Source organism: Monodelphis domestica, chromosome 1 (assembly GCF_027887165.1).
Source record: "Monodelphis domestica isolate mMonDom1 chromosome 1, mMonDom1.pri, whole genome shotgun sequence".
In the NCBI taxonomy this organism is placed as follows: Eukaryota; Metazoa; Chordata; class Mammalia; order Didelphimorphia; family Didelphidae; genus Monodelphis; species Monodelphis domestica.
This window is the reverse complement of record NC_077227.1, coordinates 54,525,738-54,553,358: the sequence shown is the minus strand read 5'-3', so window position 1 is coordinate 54,553,358 and position 27,621 is coordinate 54,525,738. Positions and strand designations below refer to the sequence as shown.

The window sequence follows — 27,621 nt, the reverse complement described above, 5'->3', positions numbered from 1 at the left end:
CCCCACAACTACTCTGGGAAGTCGGCACTGTTGTTATTCTCATTTTACAGGTGAGGAAACCGAGGCAGACAAAAGTGAAGTGACTTGCCCAGGATCACACAGCCTCGTAAGGGTTGGAGGCTGGATTTGAACTTAGTTTTTCCTAACTCCAGGCTTGGCACTTTATCCACTCTGCCGTTTAGCAGTCCCAAATTAACCTAAAGCCACTTGAGCTGGGATAAAAATAACTTGATAGACTTGTAAGCCCGGTGTTCATGTGTAGACCTTCATTTGGTCTGACTCATGGGCACCTTCCAAGCATACCAAGGTATGAATGAGTTCCGAGAAGTCCACAGGAGACACTCGTTCTGACATGTTTGTATATGTTTCTTCCAGGAACTGATGAGCAGGCCATTATAGACGTTGTCTCCAACCGCTCCAATGATCAAAGACAGAAAATTAAGGCAGCTTTTAAGACCATGTATGGAAAGGTATGTGCTTGTTGTTTTTTTTAATTCAGTGAGCATAGAAAAATATTCTAAATTAATTAATTAAATAAAAATGTTCAGCCTATAAAATAAATAAATAAATTCAGTGAGGAAAATAGGTATAGTATCCCAATAGAGCAGGTATGATAAAGTCTAGATCTAAGCAGAAATGTCTTTGCAGTGCTCCTGTGACCTGAGATCTTAAAGGGATTATATTTCTTTTTCTTGAGAGTTGTGGCCTTGGTATGGTCGCTTCCTCTGATGGTGCAAGTCCCAATCCGTCCACTCCTTCAGTATAATTCATATTTGACCATAACTCCTCCATAGAAGAGCCATCAAATAGCCTGGAGACCTTCCTCTAATCCTCTTAATATTTTGCAGATACTAGTGCAGTGCCCAGACCACCTGCCTCTTCCCCTGATACATGATGGGGCTGCCCCCTTTTCTGGTTAAACATCTCCTTGATGATGTCATATATGACTCGTTGCATGCACGCCATCATTGGTAATCTGCTGCAGCCTTTCTCAAGTTAGGTCAACAAGTATCATTTATCATGTGCTTACTGTGTGCCCATGTACCGTGCTCCATAAACCCACCATACACTTTCCATTGTTCCCAGGGTCACAGGTCATTTTTCTTTCTCTTCACATGGTGGGGTCCATGATTTTAAAAAACTCTTAATATCTAGCAACAGCAAAGAAAGTCGAAAGCAAACATGCAAAGGAAAGCATCAAATCGGGCATAAATCCCCTTAGCATTTACCTAAACGAATGTATAGACGGACAACAAATGGAAAGTGTTTGTGTTGGCTCCCTTTCCAAGTCAATCCGAAATCCTCACACCTTTTGTCTCTTCAATTTGTGGACAGTCTGTTTCTGGTGAAATGTGTCTGCTGCTCTGGTTCTGCTCATCTCGCTTTAGGGATAGGGAAAGAGATCAGACCCATGATTTCACTGATCCAAGGAACTCCTGGATTAGAAAACCTGCTCTGTCAGTGTAGATGGGCACGATTGTGTCTGAGAAAGTGTCCCGGGGCGCCGAGAGCCTAAATTCTTGCCTAGAGTTACATGGCCAGTATACGTCAGAGGCAGGAAAGGAATCCAGGTCTTCCTGGCTCTGAGACGGTGCTTTCCATCCCCCATGACCGAGCCTCTCAATCTCATTTGGCATCATTTTCTATGTCTTCCTATCCACAATTTAATTTTTATTTCTCAAAGGTTCTTGTGGACCTTGAATATACACTTTGCTTTGAGCTTTTAAGAGACGTGTAGACTGCTATCATAGTTTAACCCCTGTTCACTTTTTTTTTTAACCCTTACCATCTGTCTTAGAATCAGTAGCAACAAACTGGGGAAAAAAATTTTATAACCAAAAGAGTCAATACTAAGTGTTGGTTTTAAGGCAGAAGAGCAGTAAGGGCTAGGCAGTGTGGGGGTTGAGTGACTTGCTCAGAGGCACATGGCTAGGAAGTATCTGAGGCCAGTTTTGAACCCAGGATCCCCTGCCCCCAAGTCTGGCTCTCTATCCCCTGAGCCACCTAACTGCCTCTTCCCTTGTTACCTTCTAACTAAAGTATTAATATAGCTTCCTAATTCATCTTCCTACCCAATTGGGAAATAACCTACCAAGGTTTCCTGGTCAGCAACTACCACTGGTTTCTTATTATTGGAAAGCCATTTTTCTCTTTGTCCTATCTAATATTTCCTGTGTAGGAAAGGACGATTAAGGGGATTATCTGTGTCCAAACCCTATTTCGTTTCCTATTGCCTTCCTATTATCTCAAATCTGAATTTATCTGCTTGGAACTCAAGGTCATTCATTAATCAGCTATTTCCCCTTTAACGCAGGCACCCTGCTCAAGTTGAATCATCTTATTTTACCCCATAGAGCCTCTGTTGTCCATAAGACTAAGATTTGGTGTGTCTGTCAGTCCTCTCCAAACCCAATCTCATTTCCCTATAGTATGTCGTCTGAACCATAATATCTCAAGTAGTCTAAGAGCTAAAATGCCAGTCAGTGTTCTTACCTCAAAACTAACTCGCCTCCTGACTTAATACGAAGAACATTTATGTGCACTTTGGATCTCTAAAGCATTTTCCTTATAGCAATCATGCAAGATAGGAAGTGCAATGATTATTATCCCCATTTTTCTGATCAGAAAACTGAGAAGTTTAGTGACTTCTTTATTTGTCAGTGATAGCATCATCTCTCAGTCATACAGGCTGGAAATCTTATTCATCTCGGACTTTTCCCAGTTCTCTGAGCCCTATGGTTTTCTTTTCTCAAAGTAACTCTCATATCTGTCCCTTCTTTTCCATTTCCACTACTATCAGTGACTCCGGCTCCTATTCCCTAATGGCTAAAGCATTACTGTGGTTCCTAACTGGTCTTCCAGCTTCCCATCTCTTCCCACTCTCCTGTAGCCCCTGTCCCCACCAGACTTTTCTTCTAGCCCTGCTTTCAATTTCAGTGGTTTCCATAAACTAAAGTGGGGAACCTTCCTCACAATCTCTGAATCTACCTTTATAACTGGGTTTCACTTTATTTCTGTAAGTGTTTTCCTCTAACACTGGAACATTGCTTCATTTGGAATGCTTCCTACTTCTTGATTTGCTAATCCCTGGCCACCTTTCAACTCCTAGCCCAAATCTCATGCCATAAAACCTGTTTTGACCCCTCCTCACTGAACTTCTGTAGTATTTTATTTACTATGCCCTTTGAAGGGCTTGTACTGCCTTGTGTTATTTATCTTTTAATATTTTCACATCCCCCAGTCTACCTGGATTGTAAGTGGCTTGAGGTCAGGAACCATATCTTAAATTTAGTCATATCCACAGAACTGAGTACACCGTCTGGCACATAGAAGGTGCTCAGAAATTTGTCTTTTGACTGAATTGTTCTCCAGTTGTTACATGTATCAGTCTTAATCCTCTATGTGTCTTACCTTTGCCAATTTTATTTTAGTAAGTATATTTCTTAATCATCTCCCTTCATGTTGGATTAGGTGCTTAATAAATGCTTATCGATTAACTGAAAGAAATATGTATCTATAAAATGCCTTTTTTATTTGGATTTATCTTTTTTCTTTGTACATAATTGGGTCTTAAATTCAGGTTTTCATAATTCCATTATTCAATAATTCCCATAAAAACAGCACATTTTTTAAGTCTTGGATTTGTAATTAAATAGGATTTAATCAAAGATCTCAAATCCGAGTTAAGTGGAAATATGGAAGAATTGATCCTTGCCTTGTTTATGCCACCGACGTATTATGACGCTTGGAGTTTACGGAATGCAATGAAGGTACTGTGTGACATCCCGAAAATTTCATCTTAATTCAGTTGTAAAACTTCCCTCTATTGGGGGCAGCTGGGTAGCTCAGTGGATTGAGAGCCAGGCCTAGAGATGGGAGGTCCTAGGTTCAAATCTGACCTCAGACACTTCCCAGCTGTGTGACCCTGGGCAAGTCACTTGATCCCCATTGCCTAGCCCTTACCACTCTTCTGCCTTGGAGCCAATACACAGTATTGACTCCAAGACGGAAGGTAAGGGTTTTAAAAAAAAAACTTCCTTCTATTTTTGTAAATTTAAAAACAAATGTCAGTCAATCTTTTACTTTTTGGATTGAACGAGATATAATTATTCTGAGCATTTTGGGTCTCCCCCAAATAATTTCCCTTTCTCATTTTTGTAAAGGGAGCAGGAACTCAAGAAAGAGTATTGATCGAGATTTTGTGTACAAGATCAAATCAGGAAATTCGAGATATTGTCAATTGTTACCGATCAGAATTTGGACGAGAGATTGAAAAAGACATTAGATCAGATACCTCAGGACATTTTGAACGATTGCTTGTATCCATGTGTCAGGTGAGTAGAACATTTCAAAGATATATTGGTGGGTGTCAGTGGAAGAAGACTCTTTCTGGCAGAGAGTATCTGACCTTTAAGCACCTTTTGCTAATCAGCATCTTTTCTGCACTTGGGGTGTTTATCCTCCTTAGCAATCCAGCTAAGCCCTTGACAGTGACACCCCAGCATTTACCTTGCTTCTTCCTTCTCAGCCACCATTTAGCAACATTTATTCAGACATGGCTCCTCTTGGAAGTTCAGAAATGATCAGCTCCTTTTAACTTGGGGAGCATTCCATAACAGAAAACGGTCTAGGATGGAATGTGAATGCATTTTTTTTAAAGCCATATAATGGAATCAGGATTGATTCTTCAGTGGAAAAATATCAAGTAACAATATTGCATTAAGAGACAAGACTTATGTGGATGAAGTTAGAGAGTCAGGGAAACAGGGCAGTTCTAGTAAAATATAAAGCCTTAGAGCTAGAAGAGGCCTTTGTGGACCTCTAGTTCAGCCCCTTCATTCCTTTCCTTATCCCGACTCCTGAGATGCAATAGATAGATGCCTGAGGATATAACTCTAGTCTTTGTGATGCTGGCTGCCAGTCACTCAGGGCTGCTGGATAACCTCAGGATTATCTTCTTTTCCTTTCTCCTTGTTCTAACATAAATTCTTTTAAAAGAATTATTTTGCTGCTATTGCCAATACTGTCATCCAGACCTTAACTGCCTCCAACCCAAAGTTCCCTCCTGATTTCCAGGCTCTCCTGTGGCTCCCATTGTTGTCCTTAACTGTCATGTTTCTCTGCTTGACCAGGAGTTAGCAAATGTCTGCTGACTGGGGTGGTTTTTAGATTCCTCATTGTGGTCCTTGATTTATATTGGTGGCATTTCTTTGAGTAAAGTAGTAGTCTTTGTGATATATTTTTAAATAATATTTCCCTTAGCTTTATTTATTTTTTGCATCCACAGCTTATTTAATTCAGGTTTGAGTTGCCTGAAATGCATGCCATATTGCAATTTTTATTCTTCTAATTTATTGGTAGCCTGACAAGCTGTTCTTGGTCTGATTCTGTACAGACAGACAACCAACATCCATAAAACATCCATAAAATTTTAATTTCATAGTTGTTAAAGTTTCAGTTTAGGGTGGTAAGTTTAAGTCCAGGTCTTCCTGACTCTTCAGGTGTTAATGATATGTCTATTGAGATACCTACAACATATTTTATAGAACATTTCCATAGAGAATAGGCAAGAATTATTAAGGAAACTTTGAAAAAGCAGTTCGATTCAGCAAATCTTTATTAGCACCTGTTTTATTGAAGGCTGGGGATGCAGATGTGACAACAGTCTATGCTCTCAAGTTGTCTTCCCCTTTTGAATATAAACTTCTTGAGAATAAGGAATGTTTCATTCTTTGTGTAGCCCCATCACTAGCCCAGAGTAGCAGCTTGATTTATATTGATGAATGGATTTTATTTAAATTTATTTAAAAATACAGCCCTTGAATTTCTTGTCTCCAAATTCTGTCCCTTTTCTTGACAGGGTAATCGTGATGAAAATCAGAATGTGAACCATCAAATGGCCCAGGAAGATGCTCAGCGTCTTTATCAAGCTGGTGAGGGGAAACTGGGGACAGATGAATCCTGCTTTAACATGGTTCTTGCCACAAGGAGCTTCCCTCAGCTGAGAGCTACCATGGAAGCCTATGCCAGAGTAGGAATTGTATTTTTTTTTCTTTAAGTCCTGAATTGTCCTGGTTTGAAATATAAAAAATATTTTAATCACCCTAACTCTTATTTACAGATGGCTAATCGAGATTTGTTCAGCAGCATTGGCCGAGAATTTTCTGGAAATGTAGAAAATGGTTTGAAGACAATCTGTAAGAATTTTGTGTTTTCACTTTTTGTATTTTTTGTTCATTTGAGAATTGGGAATTGGGCTTATACCTCTTTGTTCTCATCGGTAGGTGGGACAGGAGAGCCTTTCTGTAATGTCCCTGGACAGAGGCCATGACCAGCCTTGTGTTTTGCGTACACGTCCTGGTGAATTGTTGACATTTAATCCTTAAGTCATTGGGCTTATTTGGCCTTGATGGAAGACTTTGACTCTGACTTGTAGAGGTCATTTCAGAGGACTGCAGTTTTTAACATGAAGGGAGTACCCCTGGGGGACTACAAGTTCCTCACGTACAAGTCTTCATTGAGCCAAGGACCACTTACTATATCCACGGACTATTTGAAGGCTTTTTCCCTTTTGAAAAATGTCTTTAATCCAAAAACAGTTTGTGATGTTCAGAGCCTCTCTGTAAGACAGGAATAGAATTTTTCTATTCAATAGAATGGAATTGAGGGAGGTAATATTACTAAGTATAGCTTCGGCATGCAGGAAAAGAGATAGCTTTATAAATATCACTTCATGGTCATGGTTAATACTCTGCACAGGTGGTACATTCCTTCTGCCGAAATGGAAATAGGAGGTAAGTTGGCTTGCCTCTAAGCAACAGCCTCCTTTTTTGGAAATACTGTCTCCCCCCGCCTCAAGACGGTCCTTCTACAGTGGTTGTTGCTGCCGCCGCTGAGTATTCTTTTCTAGGAACAGCCTCAGATATTCTGCTTTTGCCGTCTCCTCTGTTTTGCTTTACAAAACTGCGGGGTGCATGACTTTCATTCCCTTCTCTTCCTAGTGCATTCTGGTTTCACTTTCCAAAACTATCATTGCCTCATCTGATAACACCACTGGCACCTATTTAGGAAAGAAAACTGCCCCGTTCCTGTCTAATCTGAGCAAGGCTTCACTGGATTCCTAGTTCCATCAAAGGTCCATCGTTTGCCAGTTGGCAAGACGGGACGATGCATTTTTCTGACAAGGAGAAAGCTCAGGATCCATCCTGATTCTTAAGCCTCCGGCTTGACCCTCTGAAACTGCAGAGGAGAAAGAAGCCTCAGGTGGGAAGGCGAGCTGCGGCATCTTGAGTGCGCGTAGTGGCTGCAAACAGTGTGCTTTGGCACCTTGTTCCAGGAGTCGACAGCCCTTTCTCTCTCCCCTGGGGAGCTTGGGAGGTCAACTTTTTAAAAAGCTCAGAGGACAATCCACGCTTCTTAACGTTCAGTTCACTATTCTCTCTTTTAGACCCCAGGTGGACGTTATACATAACTTTCAGACATAGATGGCAGTACAATGTCTTTTTTTATAACTCGGTTTTATTTTATATTAAAACCCTTACTTTGTGTCTTAGAATAAGCAGCAAGGGCTAGGCAATTCAGGGTCACATAGCTAGGAAGTGTCTGAGGCCACATCTGAACCCAGGTCTTCCCAACTTTAGCTCTAACCACTGGTGGCTTAAAAAAAATCCTTACTTTCTGGCTTAGAATCAATTCTGTGTATTGGTTCCAAGGCAGAAGAGTGGGAAGGGCTGAGCAATGGGAGTTAAGTGACTTGCCCAGGGTCACACAGCTGGGAAGTGCCTGAGGCTAGATCTGAACCCAAGTCCTTCCCAACTCCAGGCCTGATGCTCCATCCGCTGAGCGACCCAGCAGCCCTTAGTAGCTATTAGAACTAGTGTCTCTTGCTTTTGAATAAGAAGGTCCTTACAGTAGCCCAAGATTTCCTGCTCTGAGGCATGTAGAAGCCGACTTCCTCCAGAACAGTGAGGAATTGGGCTATTTTGTGCCAAAGAGAACTTTTAGAAGAAGGAGCCCCTGAATGTCTGCCCTTTGATCCAGCCATAGCACTGCTGGGTTTGTACCCCAAAGAGATCATAAGGAAAAAACGTGTACAAACATATTTATAGCTGTGGTGGCAAAAAATTGGAAAAAGAGAAGGAGCTCCTGTGAGACACAGGCAGAATGGGGCAGTGAACCTTGAGTATTGTACAGAGGAAGTCGCGCGGGCGGGCATGGGGGAGAAGGTCCCAAGGTTTCAGGTCACCCCTCCAGGTTAGACCCCTGTGCCTAGCCACGGGCCGTATCTCTGACGGACACTTTGTGCCCTTATTGCCTGACAGTGCAGTGTGCTCAGAACCGTCCAGCCTTCTTTGCGGAGCGCCTTTACTACTCCATGAAAGGGGCCGGCACCGATGACTCGTCCCTCGTGAGGATCATTGTCACCCGCAGCGAAGTAAGCCCTTCTCTTTCTGCCCAGGCTCCCCAGCCCGCTGGAGTGCAGAGCTGCCCGCTGAGATTCAGGCCATAAGGAAATTCACAAAATAAAACCCTGGGGGAATCCCGGTGACCGGCAGCTAATCGCTGCTCAAGGATGTCCGTTCACGCTTCCCTGCCCTGCCTGGAGAGGGTTTTAACCTTCTGCCGTGCAGGGGGACGGACCGCTGTGATGCACACACGGAGAGACCCATTGTGGAAGAACGCTTGGGGATAGGCACCCTTTTGAGAGGCTCTGGGGGAAGAGAGGTAGACAGTGTTGTGACTGTTAATGTAAAAATGTATGGAAAAGGTCTGCTTCTGCGAATCCTTTCCATATCCTAAGGCTTTTTAAAAAACCCTTACATTCTTCCTAGTATCGATTCTAAGACATGAGGGGCAAAGGCTGGGTAGTTGGGGTTAAGTGACTCACCTAGGATCACACAGCTAAGAAGTTTCTGAGGTCATAGTTGAACCCAGGACTTTCCAATTTAAGACTTGGTGCTCTATCCACCATGCTACTTAGCTGTTCCTCCAAAGGCTTAAAAAAAATCCAGAAGTCTTACTGTGTATTGGTTCCAAGATAAAAAAGCGCTAAGGGCTAGGCACCTGGGGTTAAGCAACTTGCCCAGGGTCACACAGCTAAGAAGTGTCTGAGGTCAGATTTGAACCCAGGACCTGTCTCTAGGTTTGACTCTCAGTTCACTGAACCACCCCCTCTGAAGGCTTTTGAAGTGAAATGGAATAACTTATTTTGGGGTGTCGTTCACAATCCGTGTTTGCAGCTCAGGGGTTAGTATTAGTCATAGAATAAGGGCAAGTATACAGAAGTCCCTGAGATTTTTTTCCCCCCTCTGATTTAGCTGAAATTAGAGCCCTTTCATTGGTTAAGAGGATAATGGCCAACTTTTATCTACAACAGTTTTGTCCTCACATCAGCTCTTTCCTCTTCTGTGCAGATCGATCTTGCACAAGTGAAACAGGTATTTACCCAGATGTACCAGAAGACGCTGGGTACCATGATCTCCAGTGACACCAGTGGAGACTATCGCCGCCTGCTCCTGGCCATCGTGGGCCAGTAAGGAGGGTTTTTTAAAGAAACCGAACTATTCCAGTCTTCTTCTCTCGAAGACAACTTTCCTGCATGCAGCAAAATCAACTGTAACCTAACCAACTGTGCTTTTTATTAAGGACACCGTCAGGGTGAATGTGCTTGGTTGGCACAAATTATTCTTGCCTTAATTCTAATGTTATTTTTATTCTCTCCAGAATCAATGTCAAGCCATGAAGTGACAATGATGTAATAGTAATGTATTATGTGGGGGGAACTTACCTGTTACCACTACTGTCTTATTCAAATAAAGATGATGGAACAAATAAAAATTATTATAGTCTAGCCCTGCAGAATCCTACCTTGTAACTGTAAAAGTGTCACATGAAAATCTTTAAAGCCCTTTTGGAGTTTGGTCCTCACTAAAGGGCCGAAGCTGGGACAGTTTTATAACTACTTTAAAAAAATTCAAATAGTTTTAAAAATCAGAATATTCATTTGCATCTTTTTTTGTGTCGATTGGCAGTTTGTTTACAAGGACCTCATTTTCCACTTACAGAATGTCATCTATTAATTCTTTTCAAAATCAAGATTATAGCACTCGACTATTGAGCAAACCTAAAATCCATCATAGTTCAATCACAACCTGGGAAAGGGAAAAATATGAAGTGAGGCAGAAGACAGCCTGTTTAGGAAATATGTTCCCTAGGAAACAGCAGTTTCTTTCAGAGCAGAAGTCCTGTCCTGGGCCCTCTGGGGCTTGCGGAGTGCCTGTCTTTTGCAGATGGCTAGCCAGGGGCTTGAGGGAGGATGTATGCCCAGTTTACAATCCAGAGGGTAAAGAGGTGGTCTCCCCTGCCCCCCCAAGCTCAGGAGGAGATGAGTGTAGAGCCAATGGAAAACAGAAATGCTTACTATAGAAAGCAGCTTTTGACCCAGGTTTTGGGGACCAGAAATATCCCAGGATGGTGGAGTTTTGTTGTTTAGTTGTTTCAGGCTCTTTCCTTGGCAAAGCTAATGGGGTGATTTGCCATTTCCTTCTCCAGTTCATTTTACAGATGAGGAAACTGAGGCAAACAGGAATAAGTGACTTGCCCAAGGTCACACAGCTAGACAGTTGGTTTTTTTTTTTTAATGCATACAGAATTTGATTGATTGATGTGAGAAAAAAAAGCATTATTAGAAATTTGAGTTACTAAGATTTTCCAGTCATTTAGTGACCATTTATTAAACTAGGTGATAGATAAAATGTAATTAAGGCAATTATTCTCAGTGTACAATCATTTAGGATATGAAAGATACACAAAACATAAACAGAACTGTAGTGCAAATAGAATATATAGAAACATTAAATCAAGTACAAAGGGCTATTCAAGAATCAAGGAGGGAAAGATCGTTTCTCACTGGAATTTTAAATTAGATTTCCAGAAGGTAGAGCTAGACAGGATTTTAGATTTAGATTGGATTCGAACTCGGGATGATGAGGAGGCAGGGAGACAGCACATCTGTGCAGGTTAGGTAGGCAGCGGAGCTAAAACTCCAGAAGGACCTCTGGCAGGGAAGCCCGCAATGGGATTAAGCCTTTTCTTATAACGTTTAACAGCGGAAGATTAGGAACCGGCAGGTGGTACTTCGGTTCCTGGAGTATGCAAGACCTGAGTTCAGATTCTGTCACCAATCTTTTTACTAGGTGACAATCAAGTTCCTTAACCTCCCTGGTCCTCAGTTTCCTCAGCTGTAAAATGGGGTTGGATTCGGGCCTACCTAAGATTCCCTCCTCCAAGTCTTTGGGGACCATGAGAAAGGGGATGATTTAGTTATTGGGTCCGGAGCCATGACTAGCCCTCTTGTAGAGCTCAAGGTCTGGACCTACTAGGCTTCACGCAGTAAGCTACATTCCAGCGCCTCCCCGGCGCATGCGCGGAAAGAGTGTTCCCAACTGCCTTGGTCTCGACCTTACTTCTCGAGAGGAGAGATCTCGCGAGAGCTGGGACTGGTTGCTATAGCAGCCACGAAACACCAGGCTTCCAGTTCCCTCAGGTAAGAGAAAAAGGAGGTTCCTTCTGAATCCTCTGTTCCCTTTCCCTCCGGGGCTGGCCCTCCACACATATTCCTGAGGTGCAGAATGCCCGGTGTGATCGCAATATCTCGAGAGTCTTTCGCTGCCAACCTTCCCCCTCCCTAGCCTTTGCTTTGATCCCCTAAACCCGCTCTTACCCCTAGCGGCCCTCCCGTCTAAGTTCCTAAGGGTCTCGGGCGGCCAGCTGGATCATTGTCTTTGCCTCCAGGACCCGGCGGGTCGTGGCACAGCCAGGGGCGCCCACCCAAACCCCTTTCTCTCCCAGAGGAGGGAGAGTCTTCAGTTGGGGCAGGGTGATGCACTTGGAGTCAGGAAAGCCCGAGTTCAAATTCGACCTCCTACCAGCTGTGAGACCCCAGGCTTGCCCCTGAACCGCTCCGTGCCACAGTTTCTAATATTGTAAAATGAAGATAATAACATCCCCTCCGTCCTAGAGTCATTGTGAGGATCCAGTGAGATAGTAATTGCGCTTAGTACAATGTCTGTTACATAGTAAATGCTATATAAATGTTAGCTATTATTATTAAGGCGTAGTGGAGAGAAAGCTGTATTCAAGTTCCAGCCCACCTAGGGTAAAATTGCTCAGCCCCATTGTGCTCCCTGGCAACTCTGGGACTTACTGGGTTGAGTGCGTGAATTCAAATTTAGCCTCAGATACTTAGTAGCTATGTGACCCTAAGCAAGTCACTTAATCGGTCTTTAATCTGCCTCCCTGGAAGGTTGTGAGTATATGAAGAAATAATCTTTATAAAGGGCTTTGCACACCTTAAGGTGCTACATAAATTATAATACTTCATCTTTTCCTCCTTTTTCCTTCTCCATCATCAGTGCAGGGAATTTCACCACCCAAGGTGTTCATTACATTGATAAAAATTACAGGTCTTTTTTCTTTTTAAACACTGTGCATAGCATTTGGAGGTGGATGGAGAGGCAATAAGGTAATAATGGATCAATGAGCCACAGTCCTTATTCTTAGCTTATAATTTAGTAAAAAGACAAGATTTCTGTACCAGCAACTATACAGTTAGTTGTTATTAAGTTGTGTCAGACTGTGCATGACTCCATGGATCATAGCAGGTCAATAATGTCCCTGGGATTTTCTTGGCAAATGATACTGGAATGGTTTGCCATTTCCTTCCCCAGTGGATTAAGACAAACAGGTTGATTTGTCCTAGTTCACACACAGAAAGTGAGCCTCTGAACTCCGATCTTCCTGACTCAGGCCCAGTCTTCTTTCCATTGAGTTGCTTAGCTGCCCCTATAACATTAGTTACAAAATGATATCACTCAGATAAAGTGCTTCTGGACTTCAGAGGAAATAAAGATATTTGAACAGGATCAAGAAAGACTTCCTGATCCTCTGCCTATGAGCTGGGGCTTGACAAATAAGATTTCAACTGCTAGAGATGGGAAAGGAAAAAAGACATTCTAGAGACACAGGGACAGAAAAACAGGCTCTGTATGTTGATTGGAGTATAGGATACAGCCAAAGGAATCATGGGAGATAGTACCAGAAAGGGTCATTGTGGCATGACGGTTAACTCATTAAGTAAGGTTAAGGAGTTTGGATTGAATAGGCAATGGACATCACACCCACAGCTGGGCTTCTACTTTAGCACAGTGAATAGGCAGATGGAATAGCACAACTGAAGTTAGGTCCCAAGTGGTTATTGGGACATCATTGGGGCTGTCTAGTGGAGATGCAACAAGGTTCCAGACAAAAGGAATTGGCTGTGGAAGGAAAAAAAAAAGTTAACAGTGATTGAGATCTGGAATCTAGGTGAGGTGACTGGGATAAAAACAGCTGAGCAGTAGAAGCAAATTCTGAGCTGCTTCCACACGGGTCAGAATTCAATCTTTTATTCACTAAACATTTATTTATTTATTTGAACTCTTACCTTCTGTCTCAGAATCAATCAACTGAATCAACTGAGTATTGGTTCCAAGGCAGAAGAGTAGCAAGGGCCAGGCCACTGTGGTTAAGTGACTTGCCCAGAGTCTCACCATCACCAAACATTTATTAAGCACTTTGTGAAGAAGCCAGTGTACCAGGCCCCTCCTGCAGTCCAGTTGGGGAATAAGATACAAACACATAACTTTAGTATACAGGATTACATAATAATAAGGCGACTCAAGAGGTACAGAAGAAAGTACTATTTGAGGGCCAGAGTAGACGGCAATTGGGAAGGGCGTTAGGGGAGAAGTGACGTTTGATTTAGGTTTTAAAAACGAGGAATCCAGCAGGTAAAGAGGAGGCACAACATCCCAGGCCTGGGGTATAATAAGAGCAGGAACATAGAGCTGGGAGAAGAGCAGGATATAGAAGCCCATTGAGTAGTTCCGATTGACTGGAGCATTTGGAAGGGGTAATATGAGATAAGACTGAAAAGGTAAAGGGGGGTACTAGATCATGGAAGGCCCTAAATGCCAGGCAAAGAAATTGGGATTTTGGTGGGCAAAAACCATTGGAGATTTTTTAAACAGAGAAGTAGCATGACTAAACCTGTGCATAAGGAAGATGAGGCAGGCAAAGATATGGAGAATGGATTGGAGGAAGGAAGAGAATAGAGGTGGGAGGACCTGTTAGAAGGTCATTGCCATAGTCCAGGTAATGAGAGCTTGTTCTAGAATTGGTAGCAAAGGAAATAGGGAGGAAAAGAGAGGTCAGAAAGATATCACATGGGTGCACTTAACAGGAATTAGTTGCTGATTTGAAATGAAAAGCAAGGTAGTAAAGAGATTCAAAGATAATATTTAGGTTTTATACAGGAAAAACAAGATCACTTCTCTAGGGGTGCAGGCTAGATTACCCTGTGAGGTTCTCACCCAATATTTTTGCCTAGGAAAAAATTAATATAAAAAATAAGCTTTAAGTAGAAAAATCATGAGAGTAGCTAAAGTAAAAGTAGCTAGGTAAAAGCCGAACAGTTTTTAAGCTTTTGTCTTGTTGAGAGAGTGGATTTTATAAACTAATTCTACATATCAGTCCCTTAGATCTTTGTTAGCACAGGCTGGTAGAGTCATTTCCTTTCCTGAATCACCACCTACTCAATAGAAAAAGTAGGATGAGTAAAGAATTTTTTAAAAATAACTCTTATCTTCTGTCTTAGAATCAATACTGTGCATTGGTTCCAAGGCATAAGAGTGGTAAGAGCGAGGCAGTGGGAGTGAAATGACTTGTCCAGGGTCTCACAGCGAGGAAGTATCTGAAATCAGATTTGGATCCAGGTCTCTAGGCTTGGAACTCAATACACTGACCCACCTAACTGCCCCCAAGAATAAAGAATTACAAAACAAGCATAAATAGAACTGATACCAAGTACCCTAGGGATTGAACTGGCATAAATATTGAATGTAATGTGTAATATGTGTAAAAATGTGTAATATGACCCCCGTCATAGCTTTTCTGTATGAGGAGACACATTTATGCCTTCTCATTATAGGAGCAACAAAAATGCTATTTGTGTTCATATTAAGCAGAGTAATCCTGCCCACCTAACACCATGGACATGACATCTTCAGCTGGCAAGCCAGTACAGATCACTGTGACGGAAGGATATGAATTGGTAAAGTTATTTTTGAAAATTTCATGTTTCTCATTTGAGCAACTCATGCATCCTCATGGCTAAGTTCTATCAGATCTATTGGACTTTTATCATCCCTGCCAACCCCCTCTACTTGTGGAACATTCAGAGCAGAGTCACTGAGTGTCACATTCATATCATGCAAATAGAATAATAAATGAATATATGAAAAATCACTAAGTACAGACAGACCTTAGAAATATTGTGGGGTTGGTTCCAGACCATCACAATAAAGTAAATATTGCAATAAAGTGAGTCACACAAATTTGGTTTCCAAGTACATATTAAAAAGGTATATTTATGCTATACATCAGTCTTTTAAGTGTGAAATAGTACTATATCTAAAAAACCAATGTATATACCTTAATTTAAAAAATACTTTATTGTAAAAAAATGTTAACTGTCATCTGAGCCTTCAGTGAGTTGGAATCTTTTTTTTTTAAACCCTCACTTTCCATCTTAGAATCAATATTGTGTATTATTTCCAAGGCAAAAGAGCAAAAAGGCTAGGCAGTGGGGGTCAAGTGACTTGCCCAGGGTCACACAATTAGGAAGTGTCTAAAGTCAGATTCAAACCCAGGAACTCCCATCTCTAGGCTTGGCTCTCAATCCATTGGGCCACCCAGCTGCTTCCTGATTGTAATCATTTTGTGGCCGGAAAGTCTTGCCTCAAAGTCAGTGGCTGCTGACTGATCATGGTGGTGATTGCTGAAGGTTGGAGTGGTTGTGGTAATAAGACAACAATGAGGTTTGCCACATCAGTTGACTTTTCCTGTCACTTTCCAACTCTTTGAAGCCATTTTAGGGTTATTAATTGACCTAACTTCAATATTGTTGTATCTCAGGGAATAGGGAGGCTTGAGGAGAGGGAGAAAGATGGGGAATAATTGGTCAACGGAGCAGTCAAAACACACGTAATGTTTATCAATTACATTTGCTGTCTTATATGGAAGCTCCAATACAATTACAATAGTAATACCAAAGGCCATAGATCTCCATAATAGATATAATAATAATGGAAAAGTTAGAAATTTTATGAGAATTGTCAAAATGGGACACAGAGATAAGATGTGAGCACATGCTGTTGGGAGAATGGCACCAATAGACTTGTAAAAAATGCAATATTCATGAAGTACAATTAAGCAGGGTATACCTGTGTTTACTATTTAGGGGCAAAGCCCTCTGCTTTGAAGGTTGTTTATTCAGTGAAGGAAAAGAGAACAAGTATTTAAATATTTACTATGTGCTTTGCACTGTGAAAGCTTTATAATTGTTGCTTTTTTTATATATGTTGTTATATAATTGTTGTGTTGTTTGATTCTCACAACAACCAAGGATATCTATGCTATTATTATCCCCATTTTACATAGTTGAGGAAACTGAGGCAAGGGTCACTCAGCTAGTAGATATTTGAGGCTAAATTTGAACCCAAGTCTTCCTGACTGGACATAGCATACTATCTAGTGCACAATTAGCTGCCTTAACCAGCAAAAGTGTTAGCTGTACTTATGTATTTGAAAAGTTGTCTTGTGGAAGATGAAATAGGCTTGTTCTCTTTAGCCCCAGCAGGCAGAACCAGGGGCAGTGGGTGGAACTTGCAGAGAAGCAAAGTTAGGCTTAGAGGTCAAGAAAAACTTTTTACCATTCAGACCTGCCCAGGAGTGGAATCGATTTGAGAGAAACACACAGAGAGAAGTAGAGAAAGATAAGGAGCTCTTTGTGATCCCATTGGGCTTTTTCTTGGCAAAGATCTTACAGTGGTTTGCCATTTCTTTCTCTAGCTTATTTAACAGATGAAGAAACTGGAGGTGAAGTGACTTGCCCAGGGTCACCCAGCTAGGATGGATCTGGGGTCAGATTTGAATTAATGAAGAGTCTTCCTAATTCTGACCCAATGCTCTATCCAGTGTGCCACCTGCCTCAGAAGTAGCCTCAGAAGAGGGAACAGACTTGTTTTACTAGACCTCAGAGGACAGATGGAAGTAGGAACAATAGGTTTATGAGGCAAATTTAAGATTATTGCAAAGAATTCACTTCTAACAATTGTGGAGGTCTCCAAAAGTGGACGGTGCTACTTTGGGAGGTAATGGATTCCCCTTGGTTGGAGAGACCATTGACTTATCAGCTATGTTGTAGAAGACATCTTACTGGTCGGGGTTGAACCAGCTGGTCTCTGATGTGCCTCCCTTCTCTAGGTATCTGTAATTCTGTGAACTTCCTGGGCTTTCTTTTCCCCAGAACTTAGCACAGTACCTGGCAAGTAGTAAAACCCTCAGAAAATGCTCTTCTCTCTATTCCGTTGCTAAAATTAGGAGGTTGGAGTAGACGGCCTTTGATGTCCTTTCAAATAAGAGGAAGGCAGTTCTCGTTCCTTTGGCTAATAGCTTATGCTAGCTAATCATTCTCCTAGAAAGGAGTGTCCTCTCCTCTTATGGCCCCCTGGGTTTAGTTTCCTGTAGTGATTCCAAAGATTGCAGAAGAGTACTGGTTTTGTAGTTGGAGGTGTGGGGGATAAAACCCAAGAGTAAATTTACAAACCTGGAGTCAGAAAGGGCAAGTTCCCTCATGTGGTCAGTGCAATGCCCAGGCCCAGATACAAACATTACAGGATCAGCACTTACACCCCAGGCACAAAGCCTACCCCAATCAGAAAGCATCAAGATACACAGCATGAGCTCACCACGAACCCTTCCTTAGGAGGGGTAAGATTAAGAGCGACTCCCTTACTTTCAAAGGTATGAAGAAACGGTTTTCCTTATTTCTTAAGCCGTAACAGGACATTCTTTAAGTGAGATTAGGAATCTCCCAATTGCCCGTCTCCCAAATTTAGCAAGACGTCCTTGAGGTCTTTTTATGCAAGCCTAAGCAGGTTTTTTTGGTTCTACAAATTCCATTCCTGAAGGGGGAGTAGGATCGATGTCCAACCTGAAAAGAACTCGCATTCTCTTTTATTTCTCACCGAGGGACTGCATTCAAATCCTTGCTCTGCTGCTTACCACCTACATGACCTTGCTCAAGTTACTTGGCCTCAGAGGCCTTAGTTTTTTCACCTCCAAACGAGGGCACAAAACCCTTTAGTTAGCACTAACATTCCTTTTGCCTTTTAATATGTGATCCTTTGAACTGCAGCATGATGGAATAAAAGTGTATTCTGCCACCATCATAGATGTTTTTTGGTGACTTTCTCTTATGTGCTTAATATGTCCATATGCACGCTGAGCACACATACTCAGGTGAAGCTGCAGAAGAAGGAAAGAGGCCATGCAGCCCAAGCCACTGAATTGCCCCTCACTTTTAGAACTGTGCTTTTTGAGTGAAATTGCAGAATAATGAGTTTATGTCTCTGTCCAATAGAGAGGCACTAAAGGAGATTTTCCAGTTACCTTTGTTCGTGCAGAATTTAATAATGTGGTCCTGGGAGACTCTACAAAATTCATGGTTACTGCTGAAGGAACAGCAAGATACAACTTCAACACCAGTTTTGAGTTCAATCCTGACGGAGTCAATACTTTGGATGAACTTGCGCACAAGCCGGTGTTCTGTAAGTCTTTATGGTTCCAAATATTTTCCTTATGTCTAGATATAAAGACGGCATGGTCCATACATAATGATAACAATATTGTGTCTAGGATCTGGTCCACACTATTTCCAAAATAGACAATAGTTGCCATCAAAGAGCTGCCTGTAGGTTCATAAGCATTGGAAATCAAGGGATGTGTTCAGGAACTGGCTTTTCCAGCAGGCCTACACCTCCAAGGTCTCTTGGTGAATGAAGTCATTCAAGTTGGTTGAAAACTACTTGTATGGAAGTCAAAAGTACTCCACTATGTTATGTTTCTCAATATATTCATTTTATTATGTACAATCTATTTTTCCAACCATCCTAAAACCCCTTCCAAAACCTGTATCATTGGAAAAATTAAATAACTCAGGAGTGGTATGGCTTGTTTTGTGGAAGTATATGGGGGAGTACAATAATTTATTTTTTATAAAAAGTGGTAGGGACAGCTAGGTGGCTCAGAGGGTAGAGAGACAGGCCTGGAGACTGGAGGTCCTGGATTCAAATGTGGCCTCAGACACTTCCTAGCAAGTCACCTAACCCCAGTTGCCTAGCCCTTGCTATTCTTCTGCCTTGAAACTGATATTTCGTGTTAATTCTAAGATAGAAAATAAGGGTTAAAAAAAAAACCAAAAAACTAGTGCACCATCACCACATAAAGTTTGGAACTCTCTGCTTTGAGAATGTTGTTGTAATGACAGGTGAATAAGGGATGGATCCAGGAAAGTCCTCGGATTTTCCAGTAGGAGCAAATGATCAGTGATACTGGGATCCCTAATTATTTTCTAAGATAACTCTCTTTTGTCTTAGACATTCCTAATAATTTTCTTATTGTCCTGTTACTTAATGGTTGACCTGGAACCTTTTTCATGTTTGCTATTTTTATATTCTAGTGACAGTGATTGAAGTTTTACCAAAGGAAAAGAAACAGAAAGATGAGAGGACTGTAACTCTTGGTCAAGCAGTTGTGGATCTTCTTCCTTTGCTAGAAGGTTAAGTATAATAAAACTTACCCAAAAGCCACATCTAATAAAGTACATTCATTTTAAATTCATGGAAAAGCAAAATTTAAACATGATACATTTCTGCCAACAAATATGTTAACTAAAAGCTACTTCCTTTTCTCCATTTAATTAATCTTCTTTTTCTTCACAGGAGAGTCCACATTTGAGATAATGGCCCCATTACATCCTGTGATTGGCTCACCCTTAGAGAATAATCGACCAGGTGCTAAAGTAAGTGGGGTTTTAATTCCTTTAAGTTTGCTGAATAATCTGAAACAAATTTAGTTCTGTCTTATTTACTAGTCACGATAAGTGCAATTTTATTTTGTTTTACATCTAATATGAGTTGCATTCTTGAAATTCTTGTATGAACCATTTTCCAGTGGTCTTCCAAGCTCTCACTCCGAGTTTTAGGGGGTCTGAAAATGCATTATTGCTTTAAGCTATTGAAAAACTATAAAATAACCTCTGATTCAGTCCCCCTTTCCCCACTTCTGGAACCACTCCTTGGTCATGACCTTCTATATTTGTTTATTATATGGACTTTGCTTTGTGAAACTAGGTGACTTATTAAACATAGCAAAATTATATATACCCCCTACTATGTCTACCTGATCTCATGTTAGTAGGTTGGATTCCCCCAAGAGGCAGCTACTATTTAATTCCCAGAATTTTAGGGATAACTCTTTTTATGGCTGTCCCCCTAACACTAGCTATCTATCAGTGTATTTCCCCTTGACAATCACCTAGTAGATACAGTTCTCTAACAAAGGCATATACTTAAAGGGTATAGCAAGAACAAATAGTAATTAGAAGGCTTCCACTCCCCCAACCTTCAAGTCCCCTCCACAGATATATGCAAAATCCATAGTGGGAAGAGTGTGTTTATTTGTGAATTTGTGAATTGTGAATTTAAAGTGCAACAGGAATAAGGGACACATTTAGAGAGCACACATGGCCAACACATCTCCCACGTCCAGAATCACAGCGCCTTCACACTCTTTCTCTGCAGGGCCCCTCATGAAGTTCTATTTGGGGCAGAATTCACTGGGGGATGGATTACTCACCTACTTAGTGGGAGTGCCATGGGCAGAAACTTCTTTCCCCTTGTTCCGCCATTTGTGCCCCCTTTCAAAGATTAGAGTATCCATTGTACATCCAAAGGTGCTGTTTGCCTTCTCTCAGATCTTTTCAGTAAGAAATTCATTAGGTTGTTTGGTAGAGGAAAAGGAACCACACCTCCTTCTGACTCCTTCCTTGTTCAAGAGCAAGAACAATAGGAGAAGAGACCAAATCCTTTTTTTAGTTGTTAAAGAAGGCCTTTTAAATAAAATGGAAGGATCATGATAACCATTTAGACAAGTCAGCAATTGTCTCTTATCCAAAGGCAGCAAATGGTTGCTGCACCAGTGAATGAGACCATCCTCTTTTCTGCGTGTTCGCATAGTTTGTTATATTATTTTTCTATATTATATTATTCTCTATGGTGAACTTTACACTATTAGGCCTCTTCCAGATTGAGGGAGTCAGTCCCTCAAGATGTAAAATGTCTGTGGGTCCTGTTTTCCCCCACAGTCTAATATGTGTTTTCCTTTAGGTTTGTAAGTTTAACACACACATTAAAACATACTATACAAATGACTTCCATTTTATTGGGTATCTTATTGATTGTGTGGAGATTTAATATTTAAGCAGCCATGCTGATTGTTCCAGAGGTGGTATAAATCCTTAGAGTCCAACTCATTTCCACCCATCTGATAGAATTGCCCAATGGAGTTTTTTTCCCACCTATCTTAAGAATATGTATGGTGTTTTGCCCTGCAAATCTGAAATGGAAAATTCTTCTTGAAACCAGTTTCTGGATAGACATTCCCTAGAATGTCTTCCTTTATCACCCAAGGAAGTATTCTCTATTCTTTGTTTTCAGCATGTTAGTTCAGTAGCTATCTTTAAAAAAAGACGCCAAGTAACAATTCACATGGCATAGTGGAAAGACTAAGGCACAAGAGGGCAAAATAATTAGGTTTTAGTACTGCCTTTATTGCTAATTTGCTTTGTGACTATGGTCTTCAGTTTCCTTATTTATAGAACATAACTATCTATCTTCCTGTCTCATGAGGTTGTTGTGAGAATCCAGGGAGATCATGCATGTGAAATTGTCCAGATAACTGTTTGGATATTTATTTTATGATATCCAAATCTAAAGCACTATTATTATTATTTCATGTTCACCTTCTTTTTCTTCTGCAGTGTTGTCTTGAGGTAACAGTATCTGTTTCAGAGGCATTACTGACTACAGCCCAGATCTTGGGTGGGAACCTTTTAAGGATGACTTTAGAGGCTGCCTACTCTGTGCCTGAAATTTTTGTGCCTACAGGACCTCAGCAAAATTACATGGCTGGTTTGCAAATTCCATCAAATAAAGAGGTATGGATAGGATGCTTTATTTCTTTTCAATATAAAAGTCTTTACTCATATTATGTTTCATGTGTAATTATTACTTGCAAGCCCAGGAGGGAATGCCTTCTCCCAACGGGCCCTGGCTCTAGATTAGTCTGTAGCTGAGGCTCATGCCCGAGGGAAGTCTGCCCCAAAGAGATAAATCCGGCTCCTCTTCAGTTCTCTGGCTGGTTATTTCCTTTGATCCCTTGGGTAATCTCTTAAAGCTTAGGTTTGACTCATGTCTAGTTTCTCCCCAGAAGGGATTAAAAGAATCTTTCTAGAAAGGTACTCCACGCCCAGAGTTTATCTGGTAGAGGAAAGTATTCATTTCTTTCACCATGGGAGACATAGTCACTCACAGCCTGCACCTAGAGCAGGAATTGGTAACTCTTCACTCCTGTTGTCCTCTATTTGGGAGTCAATACATTATCAGGATTGGAAAACGTGAAGGCCTCTCTAGCCTTGGCAGTCATCTATGGAATTCGAAAGGTTGACTTTGGAGGCTGATTACCCAGTGAAAGGTGTTTTCTCTATTACCTTCTAAGAGAAGATGAGGTCCAGTACCAAGAAGGGCAGAAAGATAGAGACCGTCAGTGAGAGGCTCTGACAGTGCAAATCAGGGGGGAAAGTATGATGCCTGCTGGGCAGCCTGCCAGAGCATTTCTCACTTTAGAATCTGTCATGTAACAAGAGTCAGGAATGGATAATAGGTCTATATGATTACATGACAGTTCTACCTGCATTCTGTTTTTATGCCACTTCTTGTATATAGGTCATCTTTAGAGATTTGTTGCAGCTTCTATACCCTCATGATGCATCTCTCCATCATCTTCTGGGTCACCCCGTAGGCTCAGCAAAGGGGTCACCCCAGCCACGATGCTCTGGGCAGAGTCCCTTTAGATAGGGAGGTCCTTCATGTGTTACTGTTTGTGGATGATATGCTGCCAATTTAATGAAGCACAGAATATTAAGGGTTCTTCTTGGGGAGCTCCATGACTATTAAAAAAAATGGCCAAGCTGTCCATAGAGGAATAAGCAAGCATGTAGTGGGATGGGCTACTCATCCAGTATAACATTATGAGTGTATGTGCATTGTATATGGCATTGTAACATAGGCATTGTATAGGGACAGTGAGCTGGACCTTTAATTGAATAGATGGAAGAGAAGGGGCTAGATATCAGGGGAACTATGTAATACATTTAATGATCCAAAGTTACTTTCTGACAAAAGAACCCATCATTTAAATGTTTGTATTCCTCTATATCTACATTTTTTGCTGTTCATGCTTGCTTGCATTTTATGCAAAGTTTATTACCTATACCTAATTGAATTTCCTTTTTTTCTTTGAATTTTTATTGAATCTTCTGTTTTTATATCATATTCCTATCCAACTATATATTCCTCCCCTTACTTTTCCCCATGAAACCATCTCTTATAACAAAAAAAGAAAAAAAGTAGCACAGTAAAACTAACCTATACATTAACAGAGTTTGATAATGTATTAATATCTCCCACATCTGTAAGTAAGGGAAGAAGGTGAAAGTTCTTTTTTCTTTGGGCCTTGCTTAATCATTAGAATACACAGCATTCAGTTATGTATTTTCTTTCCTTCAGTTTTCATTGTTGTAGCCATTATGTGTGTTGTTTTCTTGGTTCTACTTACTTCATTGTGTCAGTCTTTTCATGCTTCTCTGTGTCCTCTGTATTCATAATTTCTCATGATGCAATGACATTCCATTAGAGAATAATGAAAAGGCAGATAGTTAGATGTCCATGTCGGCTGGATATGATAGAGGTTGCCTTATTGATGGCTAGATAGGATATGAGGAAGCATGATGCGGGGCCACATAAATATAATGGGTTAGGTGAGTTTGACTTAACTAAGGAAACTGCTCAGCCCTGGGATGGTTTCCCAAAACTCAGTGGAATAACTCACCTATGGCACCCCTCAGTTAAACCAAGGCTGAGATGTCCTGATTGATGAATGAGTCATTAAAATTCATTTAGCTCATTTTATATACCTATCATATAATGTCTTGAATATCAGACCCTTTTTAGTTATGTTGGATACAAAAACATTTCTCCTAGTTGGCAGCTTTCCTTCTTCTCCTAATTGTATTGCTTTTGATCATGCATAAGCTTTCAATTTCATGTAATTGAAATGATCTAGTTTTTTTTTTTACTTTTTGTTACTGTTTCTAACCCTTATTTAGTTAAGAAATTTTCCTAAATCATTACTGAAGGATTCTTGAGCTGGTTCTTTTCTATTTTTTTAATGGTGTGACCTTTAATATGCAAGTCATGTTTTCATTTTGAACTTATTCTAGTATATTGTATATTTCCCCAAATTTAATTTCTACCAGTCTGCTTTCCAACCTTCCTAGCAGTGCTTTTCAAATAGAAAAACTCTCCCCCAAAATAATTTTTTTTCAGGTTTTTCAGTTGTTGAGATAAATGATTTCTCTTTTTTCCCTATCTAATCTCTTTAACTAATTCTGCTTGACTTTTTTAACCAGTACCTATTGGTATGAGCACTTTATGGTATAATGTAAGGTCTAAAAATGTTATTATTTCTCCTGACTTTTTTCTATTCATGTGAGAGTCTAGACCTTTTATTCTTCCAAATGAATTTTGTCTAGTTCTGTAAAGCATTCTTTTGTTAATTCAAGTGGGATGGAATTAAATCAGTCAATTAACTCGGCTAGCATCATGATTTTTTAAAATGATGTGCCTCAATCATGAACATTTAATATCCCTCCAATTATGTGTGTTTTGTCTTCTCTTTACATAAGTTTGTGCTATTAATATAATTTTTTCTTTACATATATTTTTACTTTCAATTTATTTTTAATTTTATAGCTGGCAGACAATAGTGAGGAAATGGATGTCCTTTGTTTATACCTATATTTGTTAGGAAAGCTTCTAGTGTTTATTGCAAATGAATTTCCTTCTAATTGCCATTTTTATTAAATATGGGATTTGTTCTCTGTAGAAAGACTATCCAATATTGTTCAAAAATGGAATCCTAAAGCTTGGTGGGGAAAAAGAACCTGTACCTCGGCCCAAAAAATGGCCCATTTTCAACATCCTAGCACCAGGAGCTCAGTACATTCCTGATGCTTTCATTACTGGTGGCCCTTATGTTGAAGAAGATGGAGAACTCAACCATCCAGAGGTGAGCAAGCTTGAATATATACTATCTGTTCAGTTTAAGATGAGTAAAGGATGATCTGACCTCGGATGTCATCTCAGCCTAGCTGATTGTACATGGAAAATGATTTAACTTCCATATATTATCAGTCAACTCCCTAAATATCTAGTTATAGTGGGGTTCAGATCCATGATCTATCACCAAAGTGTAAGTTATTTGGTTTTTTTTTTTGAATGAAGAAGTTGGGAAATATAAAGGATATATACCCAAGTTTTTGAGCATATGATGTAGATGTGTCCTATGCAGTTTCTTTTCCTGTCATCATTCTTGTTACAAATCTTTGCTATAATCATATGCTAAATATATTTTGTGTGAGTTCATTATGGGGGGAGGATCCTGGACAGGGATGTTGTTTCATGTGTGGCATGTGGTATTGGCAGTTGTAGCCTAAGGCCCCCAAATTTGTCATTTTCTAGGACAAAGAGTTTAGAAACCAAGCAGAAACTTTCAAGAAAAGAATTGTCTGGGACTTGGAAAGTCGCTCCTACCTTGACCCTGTTGCAGTTGTCAAGTAAGATTAAGATGTTAGTTTTAGGTAACTAGCTTAGGTAAACAAATATCTGACTATGTTAACTTGATTTAGCTCTTGGGAACATTAAGTTGCTTTGAGTTTTTTTTTCTTCCTCTCTCACAAAGTTCCTGGCCTTTTATGGCAAGATTAAATTGAGAAAGAGGGGTCCAGGGTTAAAGAGCTTTGGTGAATGTTTGTTATATACATGTGTCTCGTTGAATGGCTCTAACTTTTGCAAGACAAAATATAATTTTTTTGGTATCATCTTTGTCTCATTGTCATTAGATAGGATGTAGAGTATCAAGAAAATTCTTCTGGGTGAAGGATAGAGGCCTAGTGTTACCAGATCTTAAACTATATTATAAAGCAGTGATGTCAAAACAATATGGGTACTGGCGTAGAAATAGAAGGATGGATCAATGGAATAGACTTGGGGTAAATGACAGCAAGATCGTGTTCAATAAACCCAAAGATCCCAGCTTTTGGGACAAGAATTCACTATTTGACAAAAATTGCTGGGAGAATTGGAAAACGGTATGGGAGAATTTAGGTTTAGATTAACTCAGAATGAGTAAATAACTTAAATATAAAGAGGAAAATCATAAGCAAATTAGGAATAATATACCTGTCAGATCTGTGAGAAAGGAATTTAAGATAAAGCAGGAGATAGAGAACACTACAAAATGTAAAATGAATACTTTTGATTATATTAAAAAAAGTTTCTGTACAAACAAAACAAATGCAACCTAAATTAGAAGGGAAGCAACAAATTGGGAAAAAATTTATAACAAAAACCTCTCACAAAGGTCTCATATCTGTGAATCTTAAAACAACTCAGACTACTTTAGAAGATTTGATTAAGCTATTCCCCATTTTTAACAATGGAGGTACTTGATCAGGAATGTATTGAGAACTTTTAAAATTACTCCACCCTACTCAGACAGTGCCTTAGGTGAAGATAAAGTTGAAAACTCCTGATTGAACAATGAAAAGTCCCTAACTCATACTTATATAGTGAAGCTAAAACCTTAAGCTAGGTCTATTTTTAGATCTAATACAAAAAGGTGCTCAGTACCTATAAAGGCTAAATTAGTACCTAAAAGGTCAAGGAACTTACAAAAGGCAAGCTTAACAAAAGAGGTGTGAAGTACTCAGTAGATTTAATCTAACCAGAGAAGGTGAGAACAAAAGAAGATGAGAACTAAGAATGGGCAGTTCTGGGAAAAAGCATCTACTGTGATTGGTAGACGTGAAAATTTAGAGGAGGTGACATAAGAGAAAATTTCTTTAAAAGGAAGGGACTTATTGAGTTGGAGTTGAGTTTTGGGATTGGAAGTTAGTTGGAGTTGGAGTTTGGAAGTTTGGAGCTTGCTTGAAGATGATCTTGTGGTGAGTGATAAAGACTGACTCGCTCTCCCTTGGGCTCAGGCTTAGGCCATTTGGCCTAGGCCCTTTCTACTATTTTCTCTTTCTCTCTCTCTCTCTCTCCTTCCCTTAATTCCTTCATTTATATTAATTAAAATCCCCATAAAACCCAGCTGACTTGGGTATTTTCATATTTGGGAATTTTCCCATGGCGACCATTTATTTTAGATTTTAAATCAAGACACTAAAATTATCCTTTACAATAAAGCCCAAACCTTTATAGTTTGGCAATTCGCAGTCTTGGCAAACCACATTTTCATGGTTACATTCCTCATATATAAGGAGCTAAGTCAATTGTA

The 27,621-nt window shown here is 40.3% G+C and overlaps 3 protein-coding genes across 12 annotated transcripts in view; 2 read left to right on the top strand and 1 right to left on the bottom strand.

Moving 5' to 3' along the window:
• Positions 1-9,850, top strand: part of LOC100010438 (annexin A7) — a 40,665-nt gene extending 30,815 nt beyond the window's left edge. For all 6 annotated transcript variants that reach the window (XM_007478377.3, XM_007478378.3, XM_056819354.1 and 3 more), the window contains 7 exons: positions 376-470; positions 3,657-3,770; positions 4,164-4,334; positions 5,861-6,031; positions 6,122-6,197; positions 8,322-8,434; positions 9,414-9,850. In XM_007478377.3, the coding sequence (XP_007478439.2) occupies positions 376-470; positions 3,657-3,770; positions 4,164-4,334; positions 5,861-6,031; positions 6,122-6,197; positions 8,322-8,434; positions 9,414-9,536 (863 nt within the window). In that variant the 3' untranslated portion in view covers positions 9,537-9,850. The remainder of the gene's footprint in view (positions 1-375; positions 471-3,656; positions 3,771-4,163; positions 4,335-5,860; positions 6,032-6,121; positions 6,198-8,321; positions 8,435-9,413) is intronic.
• Positions 1-27,621, bottom strand: part of FAM149B1 (family with sequence similarity 149 member B1) — a 205,297-nt gene that overhangs the window by 36,836 nt on the left and 140,840 nt on the right. The window lies entirely within an intron of this gene.
• The window catches only part of CFAP70 (cilia and flagella associated protein 70), an 85,718-nt gene continuing 69,512 nt past the window's right edge, over positions 11,416-27,621 (top strand). The window contains exons 1-8 of one of the 5 annotated variants that reach the window (XM_016428168.2): positions 11,416-11,545; positions 15,029-15,151; positions 18,524-18,710; positions 19,622-19,720; positions 19,884-19,963; positions 21,983-22,159; positions 25,168-25,350; positions 25,803-25,897. In XM_016428168.2, coding sequence (XP_016283654.2) covers positions 15,089-15,151; positions 18,524-18,710; positions 19,622-19,720; positions 19,884-19,963; positions 21,983-22,159; positions 25,168-25,350; positions 25,803-25,897 — 884 coding nt within the window. In that variant the 5' untranslated portion in view covers positions 11,416-11,545; positions 15,029-15,088. The remainder of the gene's footprint in view (positions 11,546-15,028; positions 15,152-18,523; positions 18,711-19,621; positions 19,721-19,883; positions 19,964-21,982; positions 22,160-25,167; positions 25,351-25,802; positions 25,898-27,621) is intronic. The other 4 variants (XM_016428169.2, XM_016428170.2, XM_056819331.1 and 1 more) reach the window with 4 other exon arrangements.